Here is a 13410-nt window from a genome sequence, read left to right as displayed (position 1 = left end):
GTTGACTGACCAGACAGAAATATATCTTAAAATAGACCTTCAGTTGCATAAAGAAACATATTTCTACATATCTGCCTGCTCAAAAACTATTCATTAAAAGACACAACTGAAACTGAAACCATAACTCAGGCAAGATATGTATGAACTACTCGGCGTACCAACACTGTAAGGAACGTTTCACCTCGTAGACTTGGCTGCATAGCCACAGAAAGCAGTCTGTGAGTATAGGCTTATGGCGAACAAAGCCTCCACATGGCACGAAAGAGTCTATGCTTAAACCTTCAAGCTCAAGAGGCACATGCAAATTCTTGGCGGCCCATGAAGACGGGCAAGGCATCAACGCTGCGCCAGTTTCTGTTACTGAATTGCGCTTGCCAAGCTAAACTATACACCACAGGTCTCGTGGCGCCATCCATCAACATGACATGTCCCCACTCGACGGCGCAGCAAGAGAATTTAACTAGAGATCATAAGTGTGCTATCCAATGTGCTATCAGGATATTCAAAACTGCAGCAGACGCAGGGCAGAGGGAAGCAACGACACTTCAAGTGGCCTACCTATCTACCCTTCTAACCAAAGCGCTACGCCAGTAATAAACTAATAAACCTATTTCAAACTTACATCAGTGATGTTTTTTTCACACACAGTTAGTTGCTAACCATAGTATACAGAACGAATTTGTCCATATTTTGAACGCCCTAGCCAGGAAATCATGTTATCTGAGAACATATTAACTTAAAGAAAATTAGTGCAACTCTACGGAACATTTTTATAGACCCTGGTAATCACAGGAACAGGGAACATACCAACGAGGTTTCAATGTACACAGCAAGGCAGTGAGGTGTCAGAAGGTAATGGGGCCAACTAGTGCAACCAGTTGCAATGTCCACCAATACAGCCACAAGAACAATGCATGATGTTTAGAGAATCTTTGATAAATAACTGCACTATATGAGCTCAAAGTCAAGAAATACCAATGTGCCTTTTCTCTTAACTTCGTCTGTGATGACCAATATTCGTAAATTCCTTGCATGCTCCCAGCACAGGCACCCTGGACAGCTGTCTTTCATGCACACAAAAACAACAGAACACATCTGGAGACTATGCTCACTTTCGCGCAGCATATTCGCCTCGTGCTCGTAAAGGAGAGCCTCCATCTGGTCCTCAAGTGAGCGGCGGCACGAGAGGATGTCTTGCTCGAGCTGCTCGCGCCGTGCCCGCTCGTCTTCGTATAGCTTCTTCCAGCGCATAGCGAACTCGTACTCAAACGAGCCCATCTCAGCCAGCCGGGGTCCAGCCTCACGCTCCTTCTGGTACTGCTTGTTGTTTGGTTGGAAGTTCATCTCTGGCAGGCCATCATCCTCGTCGCGCTGCTCCAGTGGCTCCACAACAACTGGCCGAGGGGTGCTGCCAGAAAAGGACATTCAGGGGCTAGGCTACATAAATGAGCTCTGCTTTCATATCAAACTGCCCGCAAGGTGCATTTGATGCAGCAGTAAATCAGGCTGCGTGCGTTACTGAGAGAAGATGCTCCTGAAGGCCCTGGTGATCCTGTAGCACCACTGCCGAAGCATGCAAAAGGAACAAGTGTTAGGCATGTGCAAGGCACCATGTTCACTGGACACAGCCACTCGGGCATCCACCTGGCCAACCGAAATGAATGTGGTTGCCACTGCAACTTAATTTTCCATTTCTCACGTCGCTAGGCGCCGTGACACTTTGCAGGAGGACCACAAAGCTGCATGTCCTTTGAACAAAGCTCCTTATTGCGAATGTTCTCCAAGAGAGAGCATGCAAAAATCCTGAGCAAGAGGAGAAAAGACCTCCATCCTGGTCAGATGGCTTGCCTCACCAGTGGAAAAAGAAATTCCATTTAAAGTTAAACAGCTTCTAGTATGTGTGCATCCACCCTTCCCCAGCTGAGACGACCTTGAGTGCCATTGTGCCTTTCCTTCCTCTCCCCCATAAACTCTGCCCGTATTTCTCTATTCATCCTCTAAACTTAAGTTTAGACCAAGTAAGGCATCACAGAACTTAAATGCAAGGTAAGGTGGCCCCTGTTTACAAATCTGGTTATAAACATTCACCTTTTAACTATCGGCTGTGTCACTACCAGCATCCCATGCAAGATGTTGGAGCATATTCTTCTTTCACACATTCTCACTTTTCTTGAATAAAACTTTTTTCAACCCTCTCTGCATAGTTTTAGGAAGTATTATTAATGCAAAGCACAGCTGCTCTTTTCACACATAAGGTTCAAGCAAACTCCAGACCGTTGCTCAATCGCCAACTGCATTTGCCTAGGTTTTGCACAGGCAATTGGTAATGTTTATCACCATCATTTGTTATTAAAACTGCGCACGATAGGATTACACACTAAAATTTAAGCACGGCTGGAACTTTTCCTTACACACCATCAGCAATTTGTTGCAGTAAAATGTTCATTCCTCCATTCACCCTGTTCTTCCCTGCATTCCCTAACGCACCATGCTGGGGCACCTGCTTTATGACTGCATTTTTTTCCGGGAAATAACAAATGACAATGACCAGCAGCCGTTTTGGTCTGACCTTAACACTATCTCATCCTGATGCAAAAATTTGGCACATGACGCTGAACGCTGACAAGTGTAAACTTATGCATATTTCTTGTGTTGATAATCGTTCACCTCTATACTCTTAATGGTGTGTTGACCTGTTACAACATACAAGTCAAGTACCTCAGAATTTCTATTACCTCGAACCTTGGTAGGGCCACACACGTAGAGCCCATTACTAACAAAGCTAATTAATTACATATTCGAATATTTGAGACACAACCTTTACGCAGCCACTACAAACATCAAGCTTTTTCTAAATAACACACTAGTATGCTCACAGCTGGAATATGTTTCATCAATCTCCTCGAAATGGTACAGAGCAGAACAAACAAAAAACTGAACACTGTATTCAGAGGTTGAGTCATTTCCTAAAGTGTTGTTCCTGTCCTCAATTTGAGTCCCCTGATTGGTGGAAACAGAGCAATCGGATGCCAGTTCAATTGCCACCACACCTGGTTGCAATATTTCCACTAGTCAGATAAGGGTGAGAATGGCGAGAACTAACCCTTCTGAATGCACAAACTCAGAACACAGGCCTAACAGGCTTTATCCTTTACTCTGGGCTTAGTTTCCCTTACATCACAGCGCAATATAGCATGCCAGTGCCTCTTTCAGAAAATGTTCCACGAGTGCCCCTTCTCATATTTCAACACAATCAAAAAACAAACCTAAAGTAGGCATTACCACGAGCAAAACTAAAACATTCCTGGACTTGGACTCTTTTATTCCTCGTATATAATATGGCAGAAACCATCTTTTTTCTTCCATTGCGACAATTCCTGACCCTTCACCATTTTAAGCTGATGTATATATTTAAACTGTATTTTTTTCTTTTGACCACTTATTGTTTCTCTACTCTTATTTGGTATTTATTCAGTATTTTATGTATCACCCACTCCCCTTATGTATCACCCTTTGTAATCTGCACAGAGGGCCAAATAATAAGATAAACAAATAGATAAATACTAGTCAAAAAACATCCACTGCCTCTTCCTGCCCATCCAGCATCTTCCAGAGTACATTTCTTCCAACATCGGTGTGCTGTCTGACCGCCTTACCCTCTCCTATCAAGGACAGTTTCCCAAATGGTGCAACAACACAATTACACCTCATGTGCACGACGCTCAACTACCCGCCAACAGTAGCTTTACTTAGGTCTGCTGCCATCTTGTGCACATTTTCTATCAGGAACTGCAACTATGAGGGAATAAAGTCTAGTCTCCTTATAGAATGAAAGCCAACTGACCTTGTCAAGATGAAGCACTCCTCGGAGCATCGCTTCAGTGCTTGTTGGGCAGCCTGCTTGCGGGAAAACTCGACGATCCCTTCACCAACCGAGCGACCACGGTCATCCACAATGACCACAGCTCTTTCCACCTCTCCAAAGACCGAGAAGGCAAGCTCCAGTAGTTCATTGGTCACCCACTGGCTGAAGTTTTTCACTTTGAGGGCTGCGCTATGGGTGGCAAACCGTACACGCAGCGGCTTCTGCTGCATTGGCATGAAGTCTAAGGCTGCTTTAGCTGCTTCAGCATTTTGTCGGGTGTCCTGCGTAAAGTACAAGCAAATGTGAATGGATGACCAGTAACACAATTTGTCCATGCACCTTGCATTCTGAATGACTTCACATTAATCACTGCCAAAATAGTGCAGTTTAATATGCCCATTCTCAACGCAAAACATTTAAGCTGAGCTTGAACTGCAAGCGGTACTGCATCACATTCTGTACATTCATCTTCCTCGCAGATTGGTGCAAGAGAAAGGTCAGTCACTGCCAACTGTGTGGTCAAACTAAAGTTCACCACGACCCGTCACAGTAGAGCCGGCAGTTTCAATTTGTGCTGAAGTCACTGCACACATCATCACTGGATGTGAAGTCTGCATCGAGCTTCCTGTGTCTCTTGCACTAAGTTTTGGTTTTGTACGTAAAAAAACTAATTTCCTTGTGCTGCAGCCCTTGGAAAATTAGTTTTTCTTCATTTTTAAATGGAATAATTAAAAGGTTAACTAGAAAGTTTTTGTTCAAAAGTTGTGTAATTAGAACAGCTTTGCAGTGCATTGTGTCTACTGTACCTGAAAGTTCTATTCCTGCAAATATTTATCCACTTTGAACTCACTATTTTCAGGAATTCTTTAAATGTTTGTTGAAACACACCGTACAATTCTTTTTCACTGAATACTTTCAAATTTTTCCGTGTCCTCCTTGGTGTGGGAAGCTTTGTACTCATGAGAAATTTTTAAGCTTCCCTTTTGAGAAAGCACAAATATCTGTGATGTGTATGGACACTGGTAGTAGATTGGGTAAACTGAATGCCGCCGTTTTGAGTAGAGTGCCTCGATGCGCGCTCTCTTACGCCGCTCCGTGGAAGGTGGAGACATTTTTTGAAAGGGTCAATGCCGCCTCAACAAGCACGCCATATTTGAGCCCATGCCATGTTTCGCTTCTGTTAGCTGCAAGTGCGGCGTCATGTTTCTCGTCTATTTCAATTTTGCTCGGCCGCGAGACAAGGAAAACATGACAGCGTGATGCATGTCTGCGTACACTAATCACGCCCGAAATGGGTGCACAATGTCTGCATGTTCTAGAGATAGAAAAAGAAGACTCTAATAGAGGAGACAACCTGGGCCACCTTGGTCTTTAGTCTGCTCCGTGCTGTATTTGAGCGCGTGTTTAAGTGCGTGCACGCGGTTGCTGCTCTCCTCCTCCTGCCACGTTCTGGCCACCGTCGCGTTCTGATAAAGGGGGCAAAAAAAAAATCTACAATGAAAAAATTATGCCGCGCTTTTCGCGTAACTTATGTAGTAAATGGTAACAGGGTAGTTGTCGCCCCCCCCCCCTTTTTTTTAAGTATCTCATACTGCTCGTATCTCACACTGCTGTTTGTCCCTGGCAGTGCCGCAGCAGCCATCGCAAAACCAAGTCGGCCTCAAACAGACATGTCAATTGTTCTAGCCTCATATGCGATCCAGCTTTGGGAGCTCAAAACTGCGCACTCGATCGATTGAGGAGGTAACTGAACAGGGATTGCACAGATTAGCTGAGAACTAAGAATACAAAGGTTTTCGTGGACAGATGTCCCCGTCTGCATGGAAAGTCATCAGGCATTTGCTCGGTGTTCATCTCGTGGAAAGAGAAAACTGCTGCAATAATGGCATGCCTCGGCTTCTAGTCAATGACCCTGGTCGTTAGAAACCCCTCATCGTTAAAGGCAGATAGGTCATTAATTTTGGAAGGCAGTGCTGCAGCAGCGAACTTCCCCTGGCTGCTGTCGCCATGAACCAAAGGGTAAGGTGGCACGCTTTGTGCCTTTGTAGGGAACACGTCCAAAACATGCCAAAAACAGGCACCAAGGCGCCGGTAGCATCCTATGTAGTCGTCACCGTGCTGAAGCGAATGGGTCATTATGGTGGAATTTACTTTCGTTGACCTTTTCGAGAGGTTGCCTAAAACGTCTGTCCTCAAAGAGTTGATGGGCCGCTTTCAAGTGAGCAGTAACAAGGGGAAGGGAAGCTCCCCAACCGGCGCCCGGAGCACTCGTCGCTGTGTACACGCGTATCAATGATTCTCCACAAGAAGGCTGCACCCTTCATTCTATGAACAGCATGGACAAAGACATCAGGCTTTCACCTTACTTTACTCTCCCGCACTTTAACAACACAAGACGTGCCACCTCGGGTCCCTCAAAATATCTGTTGCTTGCCACTCGCCACTGAGTAGCGAATCTTTTTTTATGTCTCAAAGCCTGCCAACAAGCGCTTTTTGAAAACAATGTTTGCGATGATCGTTTTTCAGAACCTGAAGCGACGTCAGTTTATCAGTCAATCATAATTTCTCGCTTTCCAAAGCACCGATAAAAAACATGTTTCCAACTAGCCTCTTTGTCAGCCGGGGAACCGAAAAAAGCAAAATAAGAAACCCCTAAGAAACCACACAGACGAAGAGCACCGCCTTTGCGCGCATCTCTACGTGACTGTTCCCCCTCCTCCTCATTTTCCTGCTCCATCAGCACGTGCGGATGCACCTGGCACGCGCTCCCGCTCGGGTGGGCTGCGCAGGCTCCACAGACGGCCGTGCGCTGTGCGGCTGCATGTAGGTTTTGCCTCTTATCTCCACTCCGTCAAGAACCGAGCGCTGCCGTCGTGGAGCAAACTCCAGCTTGGGTTCCCTATAGACTATAAAAGTGAAATGTGACAAGTGGCAGCCAGCCAACAGTTAACGATTACACAGTACTATATTCCCTATTTCATTTCCTTGCTATGTGTATTACACTGTAATACACAATGTGTCTTACACTCTTCCTTGCAATTTTTACACTCCTTGAAAAATTACCGAAAGCAATAATTCCTTTATTGTGACAGTGAGAAAGCAGGAGATATGACAACGTTTGGGCCGCATGTGTCTCTCTTGTTGCACCCTATTCATGATCCCACAACCAGTTTGGTGGTCGTGGGGAAAGCTATGCAAAGGAGCTAACTTCCACATTGTGGCAAAGGGTCATATTTGGAGTGCCATGTAAGATAAAGTTATTAATTTTAGGGCTCAATAAAATGCTGACTTTACATGAAGAGGCTTCACAAAATAAGATACAATATTGGATGTCACAAATACATGTGAAATACCTCCCTCTAGCATCGCTAGTATGAGTGTGTATACTTCCAAAAAATAACCGGTATAGAATACGCAGCCATAGAGGCCCTTCACTTTATAAAAATATGGCACTTTATAATTTGCGCTATCTGCCTTCTGTTTATATTGATATGTGTCACCTATGAGCAATGCAGATTAGTTTCGAGAAAGTGCATGCGGCCATAGTGCACGCTCCCTAAGCGTATGAGAAGCGTGGACCAAAATATGGAAGGTGCTCGTAGCAGACGACGTGGTTGTCTCCGGCCTAGAAGAGGGCGCATGCGTCGAAGCGCCCTACTTTTGAGAACGCTGTAGCACCATTTATAGGCGCTGCAGAAAAACTATGGCTCTGGATTGCCAAATGAGCCAGCCACGATATACATAGCATTTTCGCTTTAACTTTTCCAGGAAGTTTTCGTAACTGGCCGCTCATAACATCACTGCAAGTGATTTTCAGCCTCAAGCAAGACTGTTTCGCACATCTCGCGGTGGCAGGGGCAAGCACAGTGTCCGCAAGTGGAGCAAATGATTCCGTTAATGCATGGTTCCTTTGCATGAAAAAGAATACTGTGACTGACTTTTTCAATTTCATTTGTAGAACAGTTTTTGCCCAATTTTGTTCCATGCTCCACTCTTCACACCAATCATTAATGAACGGCTTATAACACCACCTGCAGAGAGGTACAGCAGATTTTAACCACTGTGGGTTCTGAAATATCATCAAACAGCATTTTTACCTTCCTCCTTCAATGAATTACAGGCACTACAGCTGAACACCACAGACACCAAGGAAACACAGTTGCAATAATGAGAATTACAACATGTAGGTGACACGGCAATTAGAAATAAAATTGTAAACTCACTCGTGAAATGCACTGGCAAGAAGATGATAAACAATGGAAGGCAGGATTAACCATTACGCCTGCCATCCCTTGAAACATTTAAGTTACAGTCTAGCAGACTTACTTTTTACTGGTTTCTTAAGTAACGTTTTAGCTAACACACACACACATAACACGCACACAAAAAAAGAACACAGCTAATTTAGCAAGAAGCTGTCACAAGGATTTAAGCCTCGGTATTTTCTTGTTGTTCTCTTATGCATTTCAGTTAAACAATTCATTATTTGTCAAAATTTAAGAGGCCAGGCGGTTTGATTCCGAGCCCAGCTGTTAACGCATTCCCAGAGTTCCAAATTTTCTGAAGGTGAGAAGATTCTTTATCCTACCCCATCCAACTGAAAGGACTTTCATGAATGCTAAAGGAGCTCCACTAGATGGCTTATACCAGTGTTACATGAGCAGTTTCAACTGCTGTGCAGCATTTCAACTAACGTTGAACTGAACGGCAGTCGACTGTAGTTACACGGAACATATCGCGAAACTCAGTTGTCCCTCAAAATCACGCGATCCCGCCACATGCAAGCAATTTAAAAAAAAAGTGCTTTATTTTATTTTTCAGTATAAATTACTTTGTACAACATTTGCACGCTTTATATTATTAAATCGCGCGTTCTCTCTTTCAAGTACGCGATAACTGAATTTGACACAAACTCAAGTCAATCCATTCGAGGCACGTCTGGCTTCACTGCTTAATCATAGATTTTTTTTGTGCCGCTTCACGTGCTTGTGTTTTGACACTCATTTGAGTCAATAAAGTTGCAGGCTGGAACTTGCGCTAGCTAGGGCAGCTACCTTCTGCGTGATTTTACAATGTATAGCGGTTGGAAATGCCGCCGATTTTCTTGATGCGGTGCGTCTGCTGACAGCCATCTTGTCAGTTGACTGGTTCAACTGCGACTGCCGACCTCAGTTGAGCTGAACTGCAATTGAGATTTCAACTGCAGTTGGCGCTGCCGTGTAACATTGCTAACTAATTTTGACAAAGACTAAGTGGCTTCCTACTAGTGAAGTCAGTTTTCCAAACAATGTCCCTTAAACAGGTTCTTGCCTGAAACTTGTACACTTACTGCAAATGTACAATAAATGATTCAAGTTGAGACTGCAAATAATCAATGCACTGATGGAACATTACTGTGCTAAAAGCACCAGCAGTTCATTTCACGCATGTCTTTCAAATGAGATGGAAACAACTTTAAAGTATAGACATCTAATTCTTGTTTGCGTGTTTTATTCTTTGTTATCATATATAAGACGTTACTGTACGTGGACACCATGTAGTATTCACCTACACCTACGACCACTAAATAATTTATAATCAAATATTTCCTCTCAGTTGTTCCGAATGAGATTTCAATAACTCAGCGATGACATTGATGTCAAAGTTCTATATAGGTTATGTAAGGGACAAAAAAACTGCGATACAAACACTCCTTTGTTATTTCTATTCGCTGCAACCCCAGCTTGCCTCAAGAGCTAAAATCACAAGTGAAGAAGTGCCGATTACATAAGTTTTGTGACGCTTCACATGACCACTGCTCAGCTGTTGAAACCAAATTATCAAAAGTATCGTTTGTAGGCGAATGTTGTGTCGTGATCTATGCACAGTAATGTCTTACACACTAGCGACAATACATGCACCCAAAATTTGTGTCTACACTTCTTCAAGTGGCTAGGATGATTAGACGCACTTTAAATTTTGAGCAGTGTGATGTGATGACCACTTCAAGACTACACGGCTTCAAGTGACTTATACAGGCACCTTATGCAGTCTGAACGAAATGACAGGTGTATTCTACAGTGCAGAGACAAAATTTTACTGCCTACTCCCTATACCAGTGTGCTATTTTATCAGCGCACCACTGAGACGATGTAACATTACTGCTTTTCAAAGAAGAAAAAAATAACTGCAGTTTTACTCCATGCACGTCGTGAAATGACGTGGAACGCAACGTTTAGGGGCTAAGGCGCTCAGAACCTTTTATAACACTTGCGATGACCGCTTCAAAACTGCATGGCTTCAATTCCCGGAGTTACTTCGCACAGGAGACCCCCAAAGTGAGCTCAGTGAGCAACTGCAGACCGCATCATCTGAAGGCATTTCACACCCCAAGACTGTCCTGTCAGTTTCACGCCAAGGCGGTCGGCTTTGCCGCACATCGCCCTTCGGTAGCACCGATCAAACGGGGCTGGTGCACCACGTGTGAGGTGTTTCACGGCGCTCAATAGAAACAGCCGCGTAACACAAGTCTGTGCACGAATCGGATCAACACACACAGAAATCAAGGCCACTCCTGCCGGCACCGGGTAGAACCATGCCGCCGGACGCCATTTTTAAACGTACCAGCTTGACGAAGCCGAAGCCCTTGGATGTGTTGAGAAAGATCTCTGCCACTTCGCCGTAGTTTTCAAACAGCTTACGGAACTGTTCCTCTGTGAAGTTACTGGGCAGGTTACCCACGAACAGGCGGCACCGACCGGTGAACTTTTTGGGTTCTACGGTGCGAGTTTCCAGGCCGGTGGTAGGGCCGCGCAGGTACGAGAGCTGCTCCAGCACCGGGTCCGTCGCGGACATCGGTCCGCGTGGACGATCCCAACGACCCTTGGGCGGCTGTGGACTGTCGCGGGCGGGCGGGCCCCTGGACTCGGCGGCGCCCCACCGATCGCCCATTGCCGACTGAGCCGACGCCATGTTCATCCTGTCGTTCATGGAGCGTTGAACTGTTCGCACAAAGGGCGCGACGCGCGAAGCCTGCTACGGCTGCCTTCCTCGCGTCAAACCGGCACGCGGACCGGAACGCCGGAACTACCAAAGGGTGCTGCGTGCTGCTGCGCCGCACGACGCGACGCCTACAAAGCCCGCCAAGTATCATTCGGCTGCGCTAAGTCACGTGATCAACACGCGGCGTTTCGCGCTCCTCGCACACGTCTTCCGCCATGCAAAAGAATCTCTGAGAAACAAAACGTCATAGGAATGAAAAGCATGTTTGTGATATACGACAAGCTACAGTCGTTCATGCTACACTTTGTTTCGCGATGTAATCTGCGCGCGGTTCATTTTTACCTTCTTTAAAAAAGAAACCATGGCCATGGCTACAGCCTTCTAGAACACTGTAGGAGCCACCATAGCCATGGCTGAACGCACGGAGGAAGGAAGATCCTGCACGGAGTGCAAACTGTGCAAACCATGGGTACAAATAATAATTTGTGGCTAGCTGTTGAAATGTACGCACAGAAGATTGGACTCGGCGAAAAGAGGGTAAAAAAAAAAGAATAAAGGCGCGCAGGTTCAAACGATTACCACGTCAGAACAAGCACGGCATATGCCGAGGTGGAGCCCATTCACCAAAAATTGCTCAAACAGCTCAATTTCAAGTTATTAGTGAAATTGTGCCATGGCCGAACGCACGGAGCGCAAATTATAGGTACAAATAATGATTTGCGGCTAGCTGTAAAACCTTTTCTCTTTCCAATATTTGAAATGCAACGCACAGAGGATTGGACTCGGCGAAAAGAGGATGGGGAGAATAAGAAAGGCGCGCAAGTTCAAACGATTACCGCCACAGAACAGGCGCGGCATATGCTGAGGTGGAGTAAATTTACCAAAATTAACACCACTCTAAAAGCTCAGTTCCAAATGATTCGTGAAACTGCGCGTTAGAATCAAGCGATATATGCTGGCAATACTTTTTAAAAATTTGAGCAAAAAGAAACGGGTACTCGGCGTGCTTTCCATGCGCTTTCGCCCACACGTCAGGTTACAAAATAAACCTTTGCTCATCCCCTCATGCCTGAATTCCTTAGTTTTGATAAGCCCCTAAAACTTGTACACGCAATAGTAATTGCGCTAACATCGTTTACATGAGCCGAGCCGACACTAGCAAGTCGAGCCGGAATTAACGCGCCATACAAATGTAGGGTCGAGTTATCCCAATCTGAGCGCGGATAATGACCGCATATCTATCGGGCCGAGATCGCCGCTTCAATCACGCGCAGATCCCCTCAGAAGAGAAACATGCACCCATACGAGCAGCTTTTGCTACCTGCCTCATGAAGTACGTGCCAGCCAATTACCCGAGGGGATGCACTAACCGCTGTCCGGCCAGTCTTTACCCCACTTTGCTCACGTAAACCTCCTGGCTGTTTGACATAAGCAAGGTGTCATTGCAAAGTAATTTGCGATCAAGACATAAGACCAACAATTTTAATGTCTCTGGTTTGGTATTACTCATACAACAGGCATGTGCACGCATCCCTGGGACATCCCAGGAATTCCGGTTATGGGAGATAGGGACGTCCTAGGGAAGTCCGGATAAGTCCCACAACAATCCCCAAAGCAAGAAGTGACACCTTCCTCCCTTTCCTTAGGGTGCGGTTCAGGTGTCCATAGAACAAGTCTGATATATAATGTGCCTTTCCTTTCCTCTGAATCAATATTACTTCCTCGGGACGTCTCAAAAAATACCACTGTGGCACATTTGGGGTGTTTTGGGAGCTTACTGGGACATTGTTTAGGAGGCTTTCCTCGGCATACTGTTATTCTAGGCCCTGTTTTTTTGCAGGGGCCTCGCAAGAAGTATGCAATTATGTCCTCCAAAAATTCTTTGTTTTCAGTTCATGTTTACTAAATAGTACTGAGCTCCTAGCGGACTCAACATGATAGCTTAAATTTGTATTGGGACAAGACAGGGCTGGTGTGGGCAAAATATTGAGGTAGAGTTGAATTTCAACAAAAAAGTGGCCACCGCGCTGCAGACCACCATTCTCAACATTATTTCTAGTTAAATATTTTTTGTGTTGAACTCAATGAGTTGAAATATGGGTTGATTCAACACATGTATATCTTTGGCTGAAAAAAAAAAAAAAAATTCTTATCCATGTATTCGAAAAACGTCTGTGTCGAATAAATTTTCAGGAATGTTATACACTGTATGCCTGTAATGGGGTTTTGTTTTAGACATACAAGGAATTTTGCATCATCATCATCATCAGCCCAACTATACCCACTGCAGGGCGAAGGCCTTTCCCATATTTCTCTACTTAACCCGTTTCTGTGCTAGCTGCATCCACTTGACCTAACTTTCTGCCGCCCCCTGCTACGCTTTCCTTCCCTTGGAATCCAGTTTGTTACCCTAAGCGACCATCGGTTATCCTCTCTTCGCACTACATGTGCTGCCCATGCCCATTTCTTCTTCTTAATTTCCACTAGAATGTCGGTAACTTGAGTTATTTCTCTGACCCACTCTGCACGCTTCCTATCTCTTAATGTTACCCCTACCATTTTTC

At 45.0% G+C, this 13410-nt stretch overlaps 1 protein-coding gene across 2 annotated transcripts in view; it reads right to left on the bottom strand.

The window, feature by feature from the left end:
* LOC146207296 (splicing factor, proline- and glutamine-rich-like) overlaps positions 1-10995 on the bottom strand; it is a 31555-nt gene extending 20560 nt beyond the window's left edge. For both annotated transcript variants that reach the window (XM_084583371.1, XM_084583433.1), the window contains exons 1-3: positions 10469-10995; positions 3845-4146; positions 1113-1408 (exon numbers count right to left, since the gene is read on the bottom strand). In XM_084583371.1, the coding sequence (XP_084439497.1) occupies positions 1113-1408; positions 3845-4146; positions 10469-10834 (964 nt within the window). In that variant the 5' untranslated portion in view covers positions 10835-10995. The remainder of the gene's footprint in view (positions 1-1112; positions 1409-3844; positions 4147-10468) is intronic.
* Between the last annotated feature and the right edge of the window lie 2415 nt (positions 10996-13410).

The sequence above is a fragment of the Amblyomma maculatum genome, chromosome 1 (genome assembly GCF_055883805.1).
Source record: "Amblyomma maculatum isolate TAMU_Amacu chromosome 1, ASM5588380v1, whole genome shotgun sequence".
NCBI lineage: Eukaryota > Metazoa > Arthropoda > Arachnida > Ixodida > Ixodidae > Amblyomma > Amblyomma maculatum.
This window is presented reverse-complemented; position numbering and strand designations above follow the sequence as displayed.